At 39.8% G+C, this 21,780-nt stretch overlaps 1 protein-coding gene across 2 annotated transcripts in view; it reads left to right on the top strand.

The window, feature by feature from the left end:
• Positions 1-18,627, top strand: part of ints15 (integrator complex subunit 15) — a 35,973-nt gene extending 17,346 nt beyond the window's left edge. Inside the window, exons 4-9 of one of the 2 annotated variants that reach the window (XM_061890493.1) lie at positions 2,419-2,584; positions 7,653-7,930; positions 8,005-8,242; positions 15,884-15,923; positions 16,313-16,372; positions 18,280-18,419. In XM_061890493.1, the coding sequence (XP_061746477.1) occupies positions 2,419-2,584; positions 7,653-7,930; positions 8,005-8,242; positions 15,884-15,923; positions 16,313-16,367 (777 nt within the window). In that variant the 3' untranslated portion in view covers positions 16,368-16,372; positions 18,280-18,419. Of the gene's footprint in view, positions 1-2,418; positions 2,585-7,652; positions 7,931-8,004; positions 8,243-15,883; positions 15,924-16,312; positions 16,373-18,279 lie in introns of both variants that reach the window. The other variant, XM_061890492.1, reaches the window with a different exon arrangement.
• The last annotated feature ends 3,153 nt before the right edge of the window (positions 18,628-21,780 follow it).

Below are 21,780 nucleotides of genomic sequence, written 5' to 3'. Positions count from 1 at the left end.
AAATCCAATCTGCACTTTGTTAGAATATATAACAAATTGGACCAAGCTATATTTCTAACAAAGACAAATCATTACTTCTTCTAGATTTTCCAGAACGAAAATTTTAAAAGAAATTCAAAAGACTTTGAAATAATATTTAAATTTGATTCTACAGATTTTCTAGATTTTCCAGAATTTTTTATTTTTATTTTAATCATAATAAATTTGAAGAAATATTTCACAAATATTATTCGGCGAAAAAACAGAAACTAAAATGAAGAATTAAATTAAAATGTATTTATTATTCTTTACAATAAAAAAAAAATACTTGAACATTGATTTAAATTGTCAGGAAAGAAGAAGAAGGAATTTAAAATGTAAAAAGCTACAACCTTAAAAATTATTTTAGGATTTTTAAACACATATACCTTTTTAAATTCCTTCCTCTTTTTCCCTGACAATTTAAATCAATGTTCATGTAAATTTTTTAATGTAAAGAATAAATACATTTTAATTTAATTCTTTATTTTAGTTTGTTTTTCCGAAGAAAAATATTTGTGAAATATTTCTTCAAACTAATTATGATTAAAATTCAAAAAAAATATTCTGGCAAATCTAGAAATTTTGTAGAATCAAATGTAAATCTTATTTCAAAGTCTTTTGAATTTATTTTAAAACTTTTGTTCTGGAAAATGTAAAATAAATAATTATTTATCTTTGTTAGAAATATAGCTTGGTCCAATTTGTTTTATATTCTAACAAAATGCAGATTGGATTTTAACCTATTTAAAACATCTCATCAAAATTCTAAAATTAACCTAAACCAGGAAAAAATACTAATGATGCTCCTTAAATTATTTTTTTTTTATTTTTTTCAAAAAGATTACAATCAGCTACTTTTTTTCCCTTCTTTTTTCCGGTTGAATTTTGAATTTTAAAGAGTCGAAAATGAAGATAAACTGTTTCAAAATTCAATACCTTTTTTAAATTCCTTCCTCTTCTTTCCTGACAATTTAAATCAATGTTCAAGTATTTTTTTTAATGTAAAGAATACACATATTTTAATTTAATTTTTAATTTTAGTTTTTGTGTTTTTGAAGAAAAATATTTGTGAAATGTTTCTTCAAACTAATTATGATTACAATTTAAAAAAAAAAGTATTCTGGCAAATTTAGGAAATCTGCAGAATCAAATGTAAAGCTTATTTCAAAGTCTTTGGAATTTTTTTTTAAATTTTTGTTCTGGAAAATCTTAAAATAAATAACTATTTGTCAAATAGAATTTGAAAATCCAAGAAAATATTTTAAAGACTTGGTCTTCACTTGTTTAAATAATTTCATTAATTTTTTTACTTTGCTTCTTATAACTTTCAGAAAGACAATTTTAGAGAAAAAATACAACCTTAAAAGTGATTTTAGGATTTTTAAACACATATACCTTTTTACCTTTTAAATTCCTTCCTCTTCTTTCCTGACAATTTAAATCAATGTTCAAGTACATTTATTTTTTTTATTGTAAAGAATAATAAATACATTTTAATTTAAATCTTCATTTTAGCTTCGGTTTTTTCGACAAATAATAATTGTGAAATATTTCTTCAAACTTATGATTAAAATAAATAAAAAATCTGGCAAATCTAGAAAGCCTTAAGAATCAAATTTAAATCTTATTTCAAAGTCTGTTGAATTTCTTTCAAATTTTTGGTTCTGTAAAATCTAGAAGAAATAATGATTTGTTATTGTTAGAAATATAGCTTGGTCCAATTTGTTATATATTCTAACAAAATGCAGATTGGATTTTAACTTATTCAAAACATGTCATCAAAATTCTAAAATCACCTTTATTCAGGAAAAATGACTAATGATGCTCCTTAAATTCCATCCATTCCCTACCGCTTATTCCCTTTTGAATTTTTAAAAATTTTTTCAAAAAGATTCGAATCAGCTACTTTTTTTTTCTTCTTTTTTCCGGTTGAATTTTGAATTTTAAAGAGTCGAAATTGAAGCTAAACTGTTTCAAAATAAAATTTTCATTTTTTTTCCTGTTTTCTCCTCTTTTAAACCGTTCAATTAAGCATTTTTTTCATCATTTATTCCCTACAAAAAACCTTCCGTAAAAGGAAAAAAAATATACGACAGAATGATGGACACAAATACCCCCTTTTTTATGTATATATAGATTTATTTGTTAAAAGTAAATCGAGCAAACTGGCTATTTCTGGCAATTTATTTAAGTGTGTATCAAACTGGTAGCCCTTGGCATTAATCAGTACCCAAGAAGTAGCTCTTGGCTTCAAAAAGGTTGGTGACCCCTGCCTTAGATACTTTAGATCACATGTCAACATAGCATCGCAGACAAACACCTGCAAACATTGCAACGCAACATTTTGAGCTTCAGGGTTGCAGTCTAAGCCTTTTGTGTCCTGCATCTCTCCGACAGAGGACCCACTGTGTGTATTGTGTGCGTCTGGCACAAGTTCTGGTCGACGACTACTGCAGCATGATGCCAGGCTCGGTGCCCACCTTGCAGAACATCCACAGCGCCAGTCCACGCTTCTGCTGCCAGTTCATCACTGCCGTTACCACACTCTATGACCTCACCTCAGGTATCACATCCGGACGTAGGAAAACGCATGAAATCATTCCAAAAAAAGCGTTTTAATTGATCTTTTTAAACAATTATTTTTGATGAATGCATTATGATATTCCAAATATTTATAATTATTCACATATTACAATATGTTGTGCTTTAGTGAATATTAACTATCGTCATCATGGGCTCTGTGGAGGACAAAAAGTGAGCAAAAAAACATGAAAAGCGAAAGAAACTGAGTTGCTGATGTTTTTTTCTTTTTTCTGACACAAGATAGCGAGACAGATGTTATTTTTCAACTAAAGTAATTGCGTGTGAATCAATGTTTATTTATATAGCCCTAAATCACAAGTGTCTCAAAGGGCTGCACGAGCCACAACGACATCCTCGGTTCAGAGCCCACATAAGGGCAAGGAAAAACTCACAACTCAGTGGGATGTCAATGTGAATGGCTATGAGAAACCTTGGAGAGGACCGCGGATGTGGATCTAACATAATAGTGTGAGAGTCCGGTCCATAGTGGATCTAACATAATAGTGAGAGTCCAGTCCATAGTGGATCTAACATAATAGTGTGAGAGTCCAGTCCATAGTGTATCTAACATAATAGTGTGAGAGTCCAGTCCATAGTGGATCTAACATAATAGTGTGAGAGTCCAGTCCATAGTGGATCTAACATAATGGTGAGAGTCCAGTCCAAAGTGGATCTAACATAATAGTGTGAGAGTCCAGTCCATAGTGGATCTAACATAATATTGTGAAAGTCCAGTCCATTGTGGATGTAACATAATAGTGAGAGTCCAGTCCATAATGGATCTAACATAATATTGTGAGAGTCCAGTCCATAGTGGATCTAACATAATTGTGTGAGAGTCCGGTCCACAGTGGATCTAACATAATAGTGAGAGTCCAGTCCATAGTGGATCTAACATAATAGTGTGAGAGTCCAGTCCATAGTGGATCTAACATAATAGTGTGAGAGTCCCGTCCATAGTGGATCTAACATAATGGTGAGAGTCCAGTCCAAAGTGGATCTAACATAATAGTGTGAGAGTCCAGTCCATAGTGGATCTAACATGATAATGAGAGTCCAGTCCATTGTGGATGTAACATGATAATGAGAGTCCAGTCCATAGTGGATCTAACATGATAATGAGAGTCCAGTCCATTGTGGATGTAACATAATAGTGAGAGTCCAGTCCATAGTGGATCTAACATAATAGTGAGAGACCAGTCCATAGTGGATCTAACATAATAGTGAGAGTCCAGTCCATAATGGATCTAACATAAAAGTGTGAGAGTCCAGTCCATAGTGGATTTCACATAAAAGTGAAAGTCCACTCCATAGTGGATCTAACATAATAGTGAGAGACCAGTCCATAGTGGATCTAACATAATATTGTGAGTCCAGACCATAGTGGAACTAATATAATATCGTGAGAGTCCAGTCCATAGTGGATCCAACATAGTGTGAGAGTCCAGTCCATAGTGGATCCAAAATAGTGTGAGAGTCCAGTCCATAGTGGATCTAACATAATAGTGAGAGACCAGTCCATAGTGGATCTAACATAATAGTGAGAGTCCAGTCCATAATGGATCTAACATAAAAGTGTGAGAGTCCAGTCCATAGTGGATTTCACATAAAAGTGAAAGTCCACTCCATAGTGGATCTAACATAATAGTGAGAGACCAGTCCATAGTGGATCTAACATAATATTGTGAGTCCAGTCCATAGTGGAACTAATATAATATCGTGAGAGTCCAGTCCATAGTGGATCTAACATAATAGTGAGAGTCTAGTCCATAGTGGATCTAACATAATATTGTGAGGATCTGTACAGTGGATCTGTACTTCTCCCTCCATCCGTGTACTTCAAGAGGTAGTCACCTGAAAGGGTTTTCACTTCCCAGGTGTTAAAGTTAAAGTACCAATGATTGTCACATCATAGTTTCTGTGCCTTCCAGTGTTTCCCACAGGTCAGGCATCTATTTGTGGTGGTGTGGTCAGGGGGTGGGGGTGGGGGTGGTCGGGTATATGCGGCGGCGGCGGCGATGACCAAGAAGAACGCGGAGTTGGAATATAATTACAACATATTATGTACATATTTATATAATATTTACATATTTATATAATATATAACTACAAGCTCCATTCACAGACAGAGTCCCATTGCTTTTATGAGCGGTCGAGCGAGTCGAAAGCCGAAAAAAAAAAAAAAAAAAATTTCTATTTTGTTTATTTATTTTCATTTTTATTTGTGGCGGCCGTAATTCTTTCGTGGCAGGCCGCTACAAATAAATGAATGTGTGGGAAACCCTGCCTTCAGTGACAATCTACAATGTAAATAGTCATTAAAATAAAGAACACGCACTGAAATGAGAAGGTGTGGCCAAACTTTTGGCCTGTACTGTATATCGTGATACAGTTTTCAGCTATCGCCCAGCCCTACCTCATAAACCAGGGGTCTGAAACTCAATTTACCTGGGAGCCGCTGGATGCACAGTCTGGGTGAGGCTGGGCCGCAAGAAAAGACTACTTAAAAAATATATTTTTTAACGTCGTTTTGTAATTTTCAACGCAAAAACAAAATGAGAATTAAGTAATGTGAGGCAATGCAAATTTAACAATATAAAAAAACCGTATAACTGTCTGAAATGTTCCAGGTTATCAGGAACCGTTATTAAGGACGGACAGGTGTCGCGGTTTGATCGCAACAAGGAACGTAAGAAACCCCTCGTCTCCATGGCAACGTCTCTGTCGCTTTCACTCATTTGCTGCTTTTCCACTAACGCAGGGGTTGACAACCCAGAACGTTGATAGAGCCATCCATCCATCCATTTTCTGCCGCTTATTCCCGTTCGGGGTCGCGGGGGGCGCTGGCGCCTATCTCAGCTACAATCGGGCGGAAGGCGGGGTACACCCTGGACAAGTCGCCACCTCATCGCAGGGCCAACACAGATAGACAGACAACATTCACACTCACATTCACACACTAGGGCCAATTTAGTGTTGCCAATCAACCTATCCCCAGGTGCATGTCTTTGGAAGTGGGAGGAAGCCGGAGTACCCGGAGGGAACCCACGCATTCACGGGGAGAACATGCAAACTCCACACAGAAAGATCCCGAGCCTGGATTTGAACCCAGGACTGCAGGACCTTCGTATTGTGAGGCAGACGCACTAACCCCTCTGCCACTGTGAAGCCCGTGATAGAGCCATTTTGGACCCAAATAACAAAAATTGTCTCGGTCTGGAGCCACCGGGAGAGAGAGAGGTGGAGTTTTACAGTTACGATAGCACAATTAGCCCCGAACAGGCTAACATCGAAACTAACGTGTTCCACATCCGATCTTCCCAGCGACTCTCTGTCGGAGTATCAGCGCTGGGGTCCAGCGCACAACAGTTTTGTATCGTCGCTCGGTCCTTCGGTAGAGTGCCTAGGAAGCTACTGGACCGCTCGTCTCCCCGGCGACGGGGGACACACACACAGTGACAGAGAGAGCAGGCGTGCGGGTCTAGTGGAAAAGCATCAAAATGTTTCTCTGCTTGCATCACGCAAGTGACGTCAATGTTTGGCCCTCGAGAGCCACATACCACACCGTGATTGGTAGATTCCTTCAGCTCCGCACACAACGCTGTAAAGAGGCATTCATATAAAATTCACGGGCCGCACTAACATTAAACTTTCCTATTAAGGTGGGGGCCGCGTGTCTGAGACCCCTGTCATAAACAGTCCCGTTATAATGTGTTTATATGTCACAAATAAATGCATGGGAAGCGCTGTAGTAAAAGTCATTACAGTAGGGGTGTCCAAAGTGCGGCCCGGGGGCCACACATTCTGCAAAAATTGCAAAATAAATAGGAATGCAAAAATTAAAAAAAAAAGTGGAATGAGATGAAATCTAATGAGAAAAAGTGACAATATTGACACAAAGCTGCCATGCAGGCAGTTTTTTTTTCTATTGCTCCAAAAAAAAAAGGACAAAAAAAATCTATGTTATAATGAATTATTACTCAAAAATGATCACTTTAAAATGTTTTATATGGAAAAAATATTGCATATGTTGTGTGGTTGCTTATAAAAACATCAAAGTTTTGACAAAAGAGCATAAAACAACCATAATAGTTCAAACTTAAAATCGACAGATATGTCGGAAGTTGATCTTGAAATTTAGGTGTTAAAAGTAAAAAAAAAAAAAAACTCATAAAAATGTTTCACTTTATGAGTGGGGAACCTTTGGGATCTGAAATATATTTTGTAGGATTTTATTGAACTTTTCACTGTGATTACTCAAAAATATTAAATAATTAAAATCAATGGTGTCCTGCATTATTGATCTTTGAGGGCTTTAATTGCTAAATAAAGGAACTCTCCTGAAGGAATCAATAAAGTACTATCTATCAATTTATATATCTAAATACTGCATATTTCAGTTTTACTATAAAAAACAAAGTTGTCTTTGACAGAAAATGCATAAAACCTTATTTGTTTTACTTTATATGGGTTGTACTTGTATAGCGCTTTTCTACCTTCAAGGTACTCAAAGCGCTTTGACACTACGTCCACATTTACCCATTCACACACTGATGGAGGGAGCTGCCATGCAAGGCGCCAACCAGCACCCATCAGGAGCAAGGGTGAAGTGTCTTGCTCAGGACACAACGGACGTGACGAGGTTTGTACTAGGTGGGATTTGAACCAGTGACCCTCGGGTTGCGCACGGCCACTCTCCCAATGCGCCACGCCGTCAACTTCAAGTTGATATAGAGCTTTACTGTAAGCATTAAATAAAAAATAATAATAATAATTTGACTTATTTTTAACATTTTAGTGACTGAGACCCTCTATGCTCCTCCAGGTGCCCTAAGGATAAAAAAAAAAAAATCCATATATTTTGTTATGGTTTGAAAATGTAAATGGCCCACGCATGCTTCAATTTTTCCATGTGCGGCCCTCTGTGGAAAAAGTTTGGACACCCCTGCATTACAGCCACCTACCGGCTCCTAAGTGACAACTAATATGATTATGATACACTATTGGAGGAGTGATGTTATGTTTAACTGTGTTGTTTTTTATCTTAGAGGAGCTGACGCCTCCTCTAGAGCTCCTCCAGATGATTGTGTCCTGGATCCAAGAGGACCCTCGCCTGGTCCTGGTCACCTTCCTGAACACACCCCTGTCCGGCAGCCCGCCGAGCACCTCGCTGGACGTCACGCCTCTGGGCGGGCTGGTGCGCTGGTGCGTCAAAGCCCCGCTGGTGTACAAGCGGGACAAGAAGCAGATGTTGCCGCACAGCAGCTCGGGCAGCGAGCAGGAAGTGGCGGCCCTTTTCTCCGCGCTCCATTTGAGCGTCCTGCAGGTGCGAACTCACACAGATTAGCGTGTCCTTTTTTTTTGTACTCAAGATGCTTTTTTTTTTTTCCCCCGTTTCAGGTCTTCATGCTCCTGCCGAACATACTGAACGAGAAAGGCATTTTCGGTCGCCTGGCCCTCCTCCAGGTGGAGTCCTTGGCATCGCTGACCTCTGACCTGTCCCGGCTGTTGGACCAGGCCGACAAGCACACGCACACGCCAGCCGCCGACGTGCATGTGCATCCGCAGCTGGCTCTGGACCGGCTGGCTCAGGCCCTGCAGGTTGCCATGGCCAACGGAGCCTTGCTCTGCTCCAGAGGTGAGTGTGCCAATCAAACAAACACCTTTAAAGTGGAACATTATCACCAGACCTACGTAAGCGTCAATATATACCTTGATGGTGCAGAAAAAAGACTATCTATTTTTTAAACCGATTTCCGAACTCTAAATGGGTGAATTTTGGCGAATTAAACGCCTTTCTGTTTATCGCTCTGGAGGCGGTGACGTCAGAACGTGACGTCACCGACGCCATTTACATTTTCAACACATTACAAACACCGGGTCTCAGCTCTGTTATTTTCCGTTTTTCCGACTATTTTTTGGAACCTTGGAGACATCATGCCTCGTCGGTGTGTTGTCGGAGGGTGTAACAACACTAACAGGGAGGGATTCAAGTTGCACCACTGGCAAGAAATCTGCCGCCAGACCCCCATTGAATGTACCAAAGTGTCTTCACATTTGACCGGCGATGCTAAGGCAGACATGGCACAGAGATGTATGGATAACCTGCAGATGCATTTGCAACGATAGTCAACGAAATCACAAAGGTGAGTTTTGTTGATGTTGACTGCCGGCTAATCGATGCTAACATGCTACGCTAATCGATGCTAACATGCTATTTACCGGCGGTGCTAAAGCAGACATGGCACAGAGATGTATGGATAACCTGCAGATGCATTTGCAACGATAAAGTCAACGAAATCACAAAGGTGAGTTTTGTTGATGTTGTTGACTTATGTGCTAATCAGACATATTTGGTCGCGGGGTGACAGCCAGCTAATCGATGCTAACATGCTACGCTAATCGACGCTAACATGCTATTTACCGGCGGTGCTAAAGCAGACATGGCACAGAGATGTATGGATAACCTGCAGATGCATTTGCAACTATATTACGTTTCCTTCCACCCACATATAATGCGAAACAAACACTTACCAATCGACGGATTTAAGTTGCTCCAGTGTCACAAGATGCGAAAGTCCTGATCGTTTGGTCCGCACATTTTACCGGCGATGCTAACGCAGCTATTCGGCCATGCTATGGCTATGAATTCGCTCAATAGCTTCAGTTTCTTCTTCAATACTTTCATACTCCAACCATCAGTTTCAATACATGCGTAATCTGTTGAATCGCTTAAGCCGCTGAAATCCGAGTTTGAATCCGAGCTAATGTGGCTATATCTTGCTGTGGTATTCCCATTGTTTACATTGGCAGCACTGTATGACGTCACAGGGAAATGGCCAGTGTCTTCGCAGAGAGCGAAAATAAGGCACTTTAAAGCTTTATTTAGAGATATTCCGAGACCGGTAAAATTTTGAAAAAAACTTCAAAAAATACAACAAGCCACTGGGAACTGATTTTGAAATTGTGATAATGTTCCCCTTTTAAAGGGGAACATTATCACCAAACCTATGCAAGCGTCAATATATACCTTGATGGTGCAGAAAAAAGACCATGTATTTTTTTAACCGATTTCCGAACTCTAAATGGGTGAATTTTGGCCAATTAAACGCCTTTCTGTTTATCGGTCTTTTAGCGGTGACGTCACCGAGGTAACACAGCCGCCATATTCATTTTCACATTACAAACACCGGGTCTCAGCTCTGTTATTTTCCGTTTTTTCGACTATTTTTTGGAACCTTGGAGACATCATGCCTCGTCGGTGTGTTGTCGGAGGGTGTAACAACACTAAGAGGGAGGGATTCAAGTTGCACCACTGGCAAGAAATCTGCCGCCAGACCCCCACTGAATGTGCCGGAGTGTCTGCACATTTTACCGGCGATGCTAAGGCAGACATGGCACAGAGATGTATGGATAACCTGCAGATGCATTTGCAACGATAGTCAATGAAATCACAAAGGTGAGTTTTGTTGATGTTGACTGCCAGCTAATCGATGCTAACATGCTACGCTAATCGATGCTAACATGCTATTTACCGGCGGTGCTAAAGCAGACATGGCACAGAGATGTATGGATAACCTGCAGATGCATTTGCAACGATAGTCAACGAAATCACAAAGGTGAGTTTTGTTGATGTTGTTGACTTATGTGCTAATCAGACATATTTGGTCGCGGGGTGACAGCCAGCTAATCGATGCTAACATGCTACGCTAATCGACGCTAACATGCTATTTACCGGCGGTGCTAAAGCAGACATGGTACAGAGATGTATGGATAACCTGCAGATGCATTTGCAACTATATTACGTTTCCTTCCACCCACATTTAATGCGAAACAAACACTTACCAATCGACGGATTTAAGTTGCTCCAGTGTCACAAGATGCGAAAGTCCTGATCGTTTGGTCCGCACATTTTACCGGCGATGCTAACGCAGCTATTCGGCCATGCTATGGCTATGAATTCGCTCAATAGCTTCAGTTTCTTCTTCAATACTTTCATACTCCAACCATCCGTTTCAATACATGCGTAATCTGTTGAATCGATTAAGCCGCTGAAATCCGAGTTTGAATCCGAGCTAATGTGGCTATATCTTGCTGTGGTATTCCCATTGTTTGTTTACATTGGCAGCACTGTGTGACGTCACAGGGAAATGGCCAGTGTCTTCGCAGAGAGCGAAAATAAGGCACTTTAAAGCTTTATTTAGAGATATTCCGAGACCGGTAAAATTTTGAAAAAAACTTCAAAAAATACAACAAGCCACTGGGAACTGATTTTGAAATTGTGATAATGTTCCCCTTTTAAAGTGGAACATTATCACCAAACCTATGCAAGCGTCAATATATACCTTGATGGTGCAGAAAAAAGACCATGTATTTTTTTAACCGATTTCCGAACTCTAAATGGGTGAATTTTGGCCAATTAAACGCCTTTCTGTTTATCTGTCTTTTAGCGGTGACGTCACCGAGGTAACACACCCGCCATATTCATTTTCACATTACAAACACCGGGTCTCAGCTCTGTTATTTTCCGTTTTTTCGACTATTTTTTGGAACCTTGGAGACATCATGCCTCGTCGGTGTGTTGTCGGAGGGTGTAACAACACTAAGAGGGAGGGATTCAAGTTGCACCACTGGCAAGAAATCTGCCGCCAGACCCCCACTGAATGTGCCGTAGTGTCTGCACATTTTACCGGCGATGCTAAGGCAGACATGGCACAGAGATGTATGGATAACCTGCAGATGCATTTGCAACGATTAAGTCAACAAAATCACAAAGGTGAGTTTTGTTGATGTTGTTGACTAATGTGCTAATCAGACATATTTGGTTGCGGCGTGACTGCCAGCTAATCGATGCTAACATGCTATTTACGCTAGTTGTATGTACATTTGAAACTAGATACCCACATTTAATGCGAAACAAACACTTACCAATCGACGGATTTAAGTTGCTCCAGTGTCACAAGATGCGAACGTCCTGATCGTTTGTTCCGCACATTTTACCGGCGATGCTAATAAGGCAGCCATGCTCTGGGCCACTTCATTAGGTACACCCACGCTATGGCCGAATAGCGTCAATAGCTATTCGCTCAAAAGCTTCAATTTCTTCTTCAATTTCATTTTCCCTATCTGCCTCCATACTCCGACCATCTGTTTCAATACATGCGTAATCTGGTGAATCGCTTAAGCCGCTCAAATCCGAGTCTGAATCCGAGCTAGTGTCGCTATATCTTAACCGCCATGTTGTTTGTATTGGCAGCCCTGTATGACGTCACAGGGAAATGGATAGTGGTTTCGAAGATAGCGAAAATAAGGCACTTTAAGGCTTTATTTAGGGATATTACGGGACCGGTAAATTTTTTTTTAAAAACTTCAAACAATACAACAAGCCACTGGGAACTGATTTTTATTGTTTTTAACCCTTTTGAAATTGTGATAATGTTCCCCTTTAACAACTTTGATTTAGTCTCAGAATTAAATAAATACCGTGTTGTCCGGACTATAAGGCCCACTGCCGTTGAATGGTCTGTTTTTTTTTACATTTTTTCATATACAGTGGGGCAAAAAAGTATTTAGTCAGCCAGCGATTTTGCAAGTTCTCCCACTTAAAATAATGACAGAGGTCTGTAATTTTCATCATAGGTACACTTCAACTGTGAGAGACAGAATGTGGGAAAAAAAATCCAGGAATTCACATTGTAGGAATTTTAAAGAATTTATTTGTAAATTATGGTGGAAAATAAGTATTTGGTCAACCATTCAATGCTCTCACTGATGGAAGGAGGTTTTGGCTCAAAATCTCACGATACATGGCCCCATTCATTCTTTCCCCAAAGCATGATGTTTCCACCCCCATGCTTCACAGTAGGTGTGGTGTTCTTGGGATGCAACTCAGTATTCTGAATGAATGAATGGTTTATTTTGAGCCATTCAGACAAAACAAAAGAATGACATAAAATACAAAAGAAATATATATATATACATTATTTTTTACACCTACATTGAAAACATTAGTGAAGTGAATTATATTTATATAGCGCTTTTCTCAAGTGACTCAAAGCGCTTTACATTGTGAAACCCAATATCTAAGTTACATTTAAACCAGTGTGGTTGGCACTGGGAGCAGGTGGGTAAAGTGTCTTGCCCAAGGACACAACGCCAGTGACTAGGATGGTTGGAAGCGGGAATCGAACCTGCAACCCTCAAATTGCTGGCACGGCCGCTCTACCAACCGAGCTATACCGCCCTTACATGTGACTAATATTTTGTAGATGTCAAGACTGGCTCAAAAGGGAGTGGGAAGAAGTACACTTATGTCCCACCCCTATACATATACAATATATATATACAATATATAATACAGTAATATAATTCAATTCAGTGGTTGCTGCTTAGATGCTATATATTATCTATATATAATACATTTAAATTCACACACACTTACATATATATATATATATATATATATATATACACAACACACACATACATACACACACATGTATACAATATATATATATATATATATATATATATATATATATATATATATATATATATATATATATATATATATATATATATATATATATATATATATATGTATATTTACATATATGTAGGTGTGGGAAAAAATCACAAGACTACTTCATCTCTACAGAACTGTTTCATGAGGGGTTCCCTCAATCATCAGGAGATTTTAATGGAAGCATTCACATACAATGGTTTATATAGGGCACAGAGTGGGTGGGTACAAGCAGGCGTAGGGTGTGGTGATTGGCTCATGTGTTACCTAGGAGGTGTTTCCGTCTGTGGCGGCATGTTGAAATAATTTCACTGCGCTTGTTGAGGGATGATAGATCTGGATGATATATAATAAACAGTTCCTCTTTTAAGCATAGGTTGCATCTTTTATTACCACTGTTGTAAGGTGTGCTGGATGCAAGAATTTGCCATGTTATTGAATATTCGACATTATTGTCTTTGAGGTTCCAAATGTGTTTGCTGAGTTCTGTAGAATTCCGCAAAGTCTGGTTTACATACATATATAATAAAATAATATAATAGTATATAAAATATTCTTCTTCCTCCAAACACGACGAGTTGAGTTGATACCAAAATGGATACATGGATGATACAGCAGAGGATTGGGAGAATGTCATGTGGTCAGATGAAACCAAAATAGAACTTTTTGGTATTATTTTCCACCATAATTTAGAAATTCTTTAAAATTCCTACAATGTGAATTTCTTTTTTTTTTTTCACATTCTGTCTCTCACAGTTGAAGTGTACCCATGATGAAAATTACAGACCTCTCATCATTTTAAGTGGGAGAACTTGCACAATCGCTGGCTGACTAAATACTTCTTTGCCCCACTGTATAAGGTGCACCGGATTATAGGGCGCATTAAAGGAGTCGTATTGTCAGGTTCAAACACTGATGACATCTATTAAACAAGACAAGAAGCAATTAGTTAAACAGAAACAGAATTCAATTTGGCTCAATTTGAGGAGAGACGCCTGGACAGTGTACACTTGTACAGTGTCTCAGCACGCTCCGGCGAAAGATTGTACGCCACCTCTTTTTATTTGGACTTTTCCCTGTTTACATAACAGCTGTTTCTAAAGGAATGGGGGATATGTAAACAGCCATTGTTTTCGGTCACATTAAGACAAAAGAGAAAGATGGCTTGGGCTGGTCCTGGTTCGAGCTTGGGCAGGTCTTGGATCACAATGGATAACCCCTCCCATCTCCTCCCATCGTACGCAGCGGAATTTTCCAAGCTTTTGAAAGATAGCTTTTGTCTGTTCAGTGGGAACTCAGAGAACGGAAATGTTTTTGATAATTTACATACACTTTTTCTGACACATATTATTATTATTATTATTTCTAAATTTAAAACACTTCCTTGTGGTCTACATTACATGTAATGGTGGTTCTTTGGTCAAAATGTTGCATGGTTCATGTTTTACACATCATCTTCGAGCCGCTTTCTGACAGTCGCCTCAGGATGCACCGTTTCGTGGGCGGTCTTATTTACGTGGCTCTCCCCGTCTTCTCCCCGTCATCTTTATTATGTTATTTTCATTTATTATGCGCCCCCCAACCAACTGTTGAAGAAACAAAAAAACAGAGACTGAAACACACAAAGGAATCCAAAATATATATTTAAGAGTCACAATGAATGCATAAATCAAGTTATCTGCGGTTAAGAGGTGAGTTTTAAGCTGTGCTCTAAAAGAGTCCAGAGTAGTGGCGGACTTGATATTCAAAGGGAGCTTATTCCATAGCCTAGGTGTCATCACTGAGAAAGCATGGTCTCCTTTTGTCACTAAGTTTGACCATGGAACCTTCGGGGTCATCTGGTTGTCAGATCTAAGGCTGCCCTCTATGCTGGTGACCCCATCATAGAGGGTATTGCAATAGTCCAGTCTGGAGAAAATGAGCGGTGTAGCGTGCAAGGACGGGGGTGGAAGAAGTGTCAAAAGATGGAGCTAACTGTTTGAATGACATTCGGACTTGACTCAAATCAAAAACAGAGTAGCATCTCCTCATCCGGAAACAACAACACCCGCAAAAAAACATCCGACCGGAACTCTCTAATAACTAAAGTTCCTTGGGTGAATAATGTAAACTCACTACACCATTATGTTTTAGCGCTTTCATGGCGAGTTTACTGACGGATATAAGTAAGAAGTTTACACTACTTTATATTAGAAATGGCAACAGCGGAGGATGGATGTCCCATAACAAGAAGATAGAGAAAAAGAAGAAACTTATCGACTACAATTTTTCAGGATTCATGCAGATCCCAAATACAGATCAGCAGGTACTAAAAGGTAAGAAAAGTTGCTTTTGAATAATATTGCAAAACAAAAATCCAGAGAATATGTATTTCCTTATACACACACCGTAATAATGCTGGAATGTTGAAGCACATCAAACAGTGCAGCCTACACTTATATCTTATGTTTGACTGCCATCTATTGGTCACACTTATAGATAGGTAGATGGCTAGATAGTACTTTATTGATTCCTTCAGGAGAGTTCCCTCAGGAAAATGAAAAAAATTCTTACACAATTTACCAAATAAAATTGATCCGAGGCCGGTACACTCAACCAAACTTATTCCTTACATGAGGCGCACCAGGTTATAAAGGGGAAAAAAAGGCTTTTAAGTGCTCTTTATAGTCCGGAAAATAGGGTATACAATTTAAGGGAATAAGCGGTAGAAAAATGGATGGATGGAATCTAATGTATTATTGTTGTTTTTTCTTACAGAGGACCTGAGAGCCATCTGTTCACGCCTCCCACACAACAAGTAAGAAAGCACCAACTTTGCTCTTCCAGGGATTTATTTAAGGCAACATAAAAAAAACAAATAAAATACAAAAATAAATGCAGTTCCTCTTTAAACCACTAGTGGCGACAAAGGCTATGTTCACATTGCAGGGTAAGATGTCAGATTCATATTTTTTTTTTTGTTAAAAGCAATATTTTAATTTAATCGTTCACATTACAAGAGAAAAAATAAATGTCTAATGTGAATGCAATCTGACCGGCATTCAGACATGACCTCATCACAGGGCTTCAATTCCGCATTTGTGGCAATTTTAAGGATTTTTGTGCAATCAAAGTCAACGTTTTCTGAGCAGAATATCGCGTTGAAGAATAAGAAGGACGAGGTCAAGCATTTTGGCCCTTTTGCAGTTTTTGGGACATTTTCCTGCGACGTCTGCTCCAAGAAGGGAGTGATGGAACATGATTGACGTGAGTTCCCAAAACATTATTTTTGCTGTTTTTGTGCCCATTTGTCAACTATTTATTCTGCAACCGTCTGTCTTGGAGGAGAATGATGTCATATTGGTTGGAGGAATGCGACCAGAGCGTTCACACTGCAGTCACATTAGGTGCATATCTTTTTTTATATCCATGAATGAAAGACGACTGGGTCGGATTTGAAAAATTCTGAATTGTACTGTCCAAAAAATCCGATACGGGTCACATATAAGCATAATTGCCAACACTCCCGGATTTTCCGGGATACTCCCAAATTTCAGGGCCTCTCCCGAAAACCTCCCGGGACAAATTTTCTCCCGAAATTCAGGCGGAGCTGGAGGCCACGCCCTCTCCAGCTCCATGCGGACCCGAGTGACGTGTTGACAGCCTGTTTTCATGTCCGCTTTCCCACAATATAAACAGAGTGCCTGCCCAATGACGTTATAACTGTAGAATGATCGAGGGCGAGTTATTGGTTTCTTATGAGGGTGTAATGTTAGACAACAACACACAACAAAAGCAGTCACCTTTTCGTCTACCGTAAAGCAGTTCGTCTGCCGTAAACAGCAATGTTGTGACACTCTCAAACAGGACAATACTGCCATCTACTGTCCATGCATATGTGACAATAGCATCTACGGCTTTTAGAGCAATGGTTCTCAACCTTTTTTCAGAGATGTACCCCCTGTGAACATTTTTTGGGATTCAAGTACCCCCTAATCAGAGCAAATCATTTTTGGTTGATAAAGAAGTAAAATACAGCACTATGTCATCAGTTTCTGATTTATTAAATTGTATAACAGTGCAAAATATTTCTCATTTGTAGTGGTCTTTTTTTAACTATTTGGAAAAAAAGATATCTATCAATGATCAATTATATAGCCCTAAATCACTAGTATCTCAAAGGGCTGCACAACACAAACCACCACGACATGCTCGGTAGAGCCCACATAAGGGCAAGGAAAACTCACACCCAGTGGGACTTGGTTGACAATGATGACTATGAGAAACCTTGGAGAGGACCGCATATGTGGGCAACCCCCCCACCCCCTCTAGGGGACTATAAGGATATAAAAATAACTAAAAACTTGTTGAAAAATTAACAAGTAATTCAATTATAAAGATTTCTACACATACTGCAATGAGGTGTCGACTTTTCCAGGGTTTACCCCGCCTTCCGCCCGATTGTAGCTGAGATAGGCACCAGTGCCCCCCCCCCCGCGACCCCAAAGGGAGTAAGCGGTAGAAAAATGGACGGATGGATAGCTGTAAATATACTCCTCCCCTCTTAACCACGCCCCCAACCACGCCCCTCACCCAACCGCGGACCACGCCCCCCACTTCCCGAAATCAGAGGAGTCAAGGTTGGCGAGTATGCTTATAAGGGAAGAAAAAATTGTAATTGACCTGCAGTGTGAACAATGCCAGGTGGTGTTCTTTTCATAATTTGTGGTTTCAAAAAATGGGGAAGATCTTTCACCACATTCGTACCGAATTAATGTTATTCAGTCGGAAGAATGATTTTGTTAGGCCCTATTTTTTAGCACAGTAGGGTTGTCCAAGTCTGATATTGTGAACGTCACTTAAAGATGTTTCATTATACATGAAGGCTATTTCTTCTTTAAAAAAATGTAATTTTGAGCTAATTTACATGCTTCTGTAATAAACAGGACATATGTAGTGGTTTGTGCAGCCCTTTGAGACACTAGTGATTTAGGTCTATATAAGTAAACATTGATTGATTGAATGACACTTGAACTGACATGAGTCCTATTACTGGTCTTTGTCGCCATCTAGTGGCTTTAAGAAGTAACTACAGGTTTTTGCTTATTATACATAATATATTAGAATAATTCCATTCGTCCCATTTACCTTGTGTGTTTTTTTTGCTCCTGCAGTTTGCTCCAGTTGGTGTTGTCCGGCCCGGTGATGTACTTCAACAACATCCACACCCCGCCTATGGCTTTTAGCCCGCACGCGTCCCATTCTCCCATCGCCTCGCACCCCATACACGCGCCGCACACACCGCTGGCCTCGCATCCGCAGTACCCCGCTCAGCCATTCATGACAGGGATGCCCTTCCCCTTCCGGCCCAGCCACTGAAAAAAAACCAAAAAAAACGCCGTTTTGCTGGCAAATTGTTCTCGTCTGTGTGAGTGTTTTGTATAATGTTTAATGTATTATATGTTAATAAGTACGGTGTGTGTGGCTAACATGTTTCTCCAATAAATATTTTTTTACTCCTACATTCTTGTTATTCTGTACTTTCACCATTAGTGGTCACTACTATTCCATGTTGGTCTCAGTTTGTGATATTTACAGTCGTGGTCAAAAGATTACAGGACATAATGTCATGGCTGTCTTGAGTTTCCAATAATTTCTACAACTCTTATTTTTTGGGGGGTTGAGTGATTGTAGCACATACTTGTGGGTCACAAAAAAACATTCATGACGTTTGGTTCTTTTGTGAATTTGAAAATGTGACCAAATCTGCTGATCAATTTTGATGATGTAAAAACTTTACAATCAAATCAGCTTCATAGCATGGCCTCCTAACATCATGTGAGTGATTATGATTGACGACACCTGTTGACTTCTCTGAGCCCATTTAAATAGGGCTCGTGTGATTATGTAAATAGACTTGGTTACAAACACGACAATGGGAAAGTCACAGGAAATCGGCACAGATCTGAAAAAAACGAATCATTGACTTGAACATGTGAGGAAGGTCACATAGAGTCATTTCAAAGCAGCTTAAGGTCCCAAGAGCAACTATGCAGTAAGTAAGTATAAAAGTGCGTGGCACAGTTTTGTCCATGCCATGAATTACCATGAATTGATTAACGTGGACCCTGTTGCGTTTGGACCAGATGTTCCTCCGAGGGAATTTAAGTTGCTGGCAAATCCCAAGTTCTTTTGATGACACATGACCTGATTTTAAATGAACACCCAGAACAGAATAGGTATTTTGCAATTTATTCCAAAGCTTTGGAGAGACCAACCTAAAAAAAAACACATTCAATTCGCATCGCCCAGTTGATCTGAAAACCCCCCGGAAGTCCTGTCTTTTTCCATGCGCCACTTCCCCCCCACCACACATGTCTGTTCTTCTGCCGGACAGGGAGAGATAAGAAGGGAGTTATGGCTAGTCCTCTCATTCCTACAGCTTCAAGGTTAACACATGCACACTACTTAGCAGCCAACCATAACGAGCACAAATGGCAAAACACTAGCTGTTTTCAAATATGACTATGAGGAAAAGTAACTCTTGAATATGGATATATGTTGAAAATCCTGTTTGGGTGTTACCATTTAGTGGTTAATTGTATGGAATATGTATTGTACTGTGCAATGCACTAATAAAAGTTTCAATCCATCTATCAATCAATCAATCAAAAAGCCACGATCAGGAAGAAAACACAAGCTATCACCTGCTGCTGAGAGGAAATTGGTCAGGATGATCAAGAGTCAATCGAGAACCACCAAAAAGCAGGTCTGCATTTAATTGGAAGCTGCTGGAACACAGTCAAGTGTATCATTTATGAGGCGGTATGGCGTAGTGGGTTGAGCGGTTTGAGGGTTGCAGGTTCGCTCCCCGCCTCTTGACAACCAATTCGCTGCCGTTGTGTCCTTGGGCAGGACACTTCACCCTTACCCCCGTCGCCGCTCACACTGGTGAATGAATGACTGGTGGTGGTCGTAGGCGCAAACTGGCAGCCTCGCTTCCGTCAGTCTACTCCAGGCCAGCTGTGGCTACAAATGTAGCTTACCACCACCAGGTGTGAATGAATGATGGATTCACACTTCTCTGCGAGCGCTTTGAGTATCGAATAATAGAGAAGCGCGATATAAAATCCAGAAATTCACATTGTTGGAATTTTAAAGAATTTATTTGTAAATTACGGTAGAAAATAAGTATTTGGTCAATAAAAAAATGTAACTCAATACTTTGTAATATAACCTTTTGTTGGCAAAAACAGAGGTCAAATGATTATTATAGGTCTTTACCAGGTTTGCACACACAGTAGCTGGTATTTTGGCCCATTCCTCCATGCAGATCTTCTCGAGAGCAGTGATGTTTTGGGGCTGTCGCCGAGAAACACATACTTTCAACTCCCTCCACAGATTTTCTATGTGGTTGAGGGCTGGAGACTGGCTAAGCCACTCCAGGACTTTCAAATGCTTCTTACGGAGCCGCTTCTTACGGAGCCACTCCTTCGTTGCCCGGGCGGTGTATTTGGGATCGTTGTCATGCTGGAATAAAAAAATTCAACTCAATACTTTGTAATATAACCTTTGTTGGCAATAACAAAGGTCAAACGATTATTATAGGCCCATTCCTCTATGCAGATCTTCTCGAGAGCAGTGATGTTTTGGGGCTGTCGCCGAGCAACACGGACTTTCAACTCCCTCCACAGATTTTCTATGTGGTTGAGGGCTGGAGACTGGCTAAGCCACTCCAGGACTTTCAAATGCTTCTTACGGAACCACTCCTTCGTTGCCCGGGAGGTGTATTTGGGATCGTTGTCATGCTGGAATAAAAAAATTCAACTCAATACTTTGTAATATAACCTTTGTTGGCAATAACAAAGGTCAAACGATTATTATAGGCCCATTCCTCTATGCAGATCTTCTCGAGAGCAGTGATGTTTTGGGGCTGTCGCCGAGAAACACATACTTTCAACTCCCTCCACAGATTTTCTATGTGGTCGAGGGCTGGAGACTGGCTAAGCCACTCCAGGACTTTCAAATGCTTCTTACGGAACCACTCCTTCGTTGCCCGGGCGGTGTGTTTGGGATCATTGTCATGCTGGAATAAAAAACAATTCAACTAAATACTTTGTAATATAACCTTTGTTGGCAATAACAGAGGTCAAACGATTATTATAGGTCTTTACCAGGTTTGCACACACAGTAGCTGGTATTTTGGCCCATTTCTCTATGCATTTTTAGACAATGTGATTTGCCTGAGCGGCTAGGAGACTCTGAGAGTAACAAGCGGTAGAAAATGGATTAGAAAGGACAGATTAAAAAAAAAAATTGGTAACTTAGGCCAGATCTCGAACGGGGCGTAGTTTGGGGACCACTGCCTTAAAGCTTGTCTAAAGTTTGCTTTGGACAAGGATAAGACTTTCTGGAGGAAAGTTCTGTGGTCAGATGAGACAAAAATTGAGGTGTTTGGCGGAGAAAAGTTGAGGCCTTTTAATCACAGGAACACCATACCCTACCGTCAAGCATGGTGGTGGTAGAATTATGCGCTCGGTCTGTTTTTTGCTGCCAATGGAACTGGTGCTTTACAGAGAGTAAATGGGACAATGAAAAAGGAGGATTGCCCCCAAATTCCTCTGGATAACCTAAAATCATCCGCCCGGAGGTTGGGTCTTGGGCGGAACCGAACA

Source organism: Nerophis ophidion, linkage group LG28, assembly GCF_033978795.1.
Source record: "Nerophis ophidion isolate RoL-2023_Sa linkage group LG28, RoL_Noph_v1.0, whole genome shotgun sequence".
Classification (NCBI taxonomy): domain Eukaryota; kingdom Metazoa; phylum Chordata; class Actinopteri; order Syngnathiformes; family Syngnathidae; genus Nerophis; species Nerophis ophidion.
This window is presented reverse-complemented; position numbering and strand designations above follow the sequence as displayed.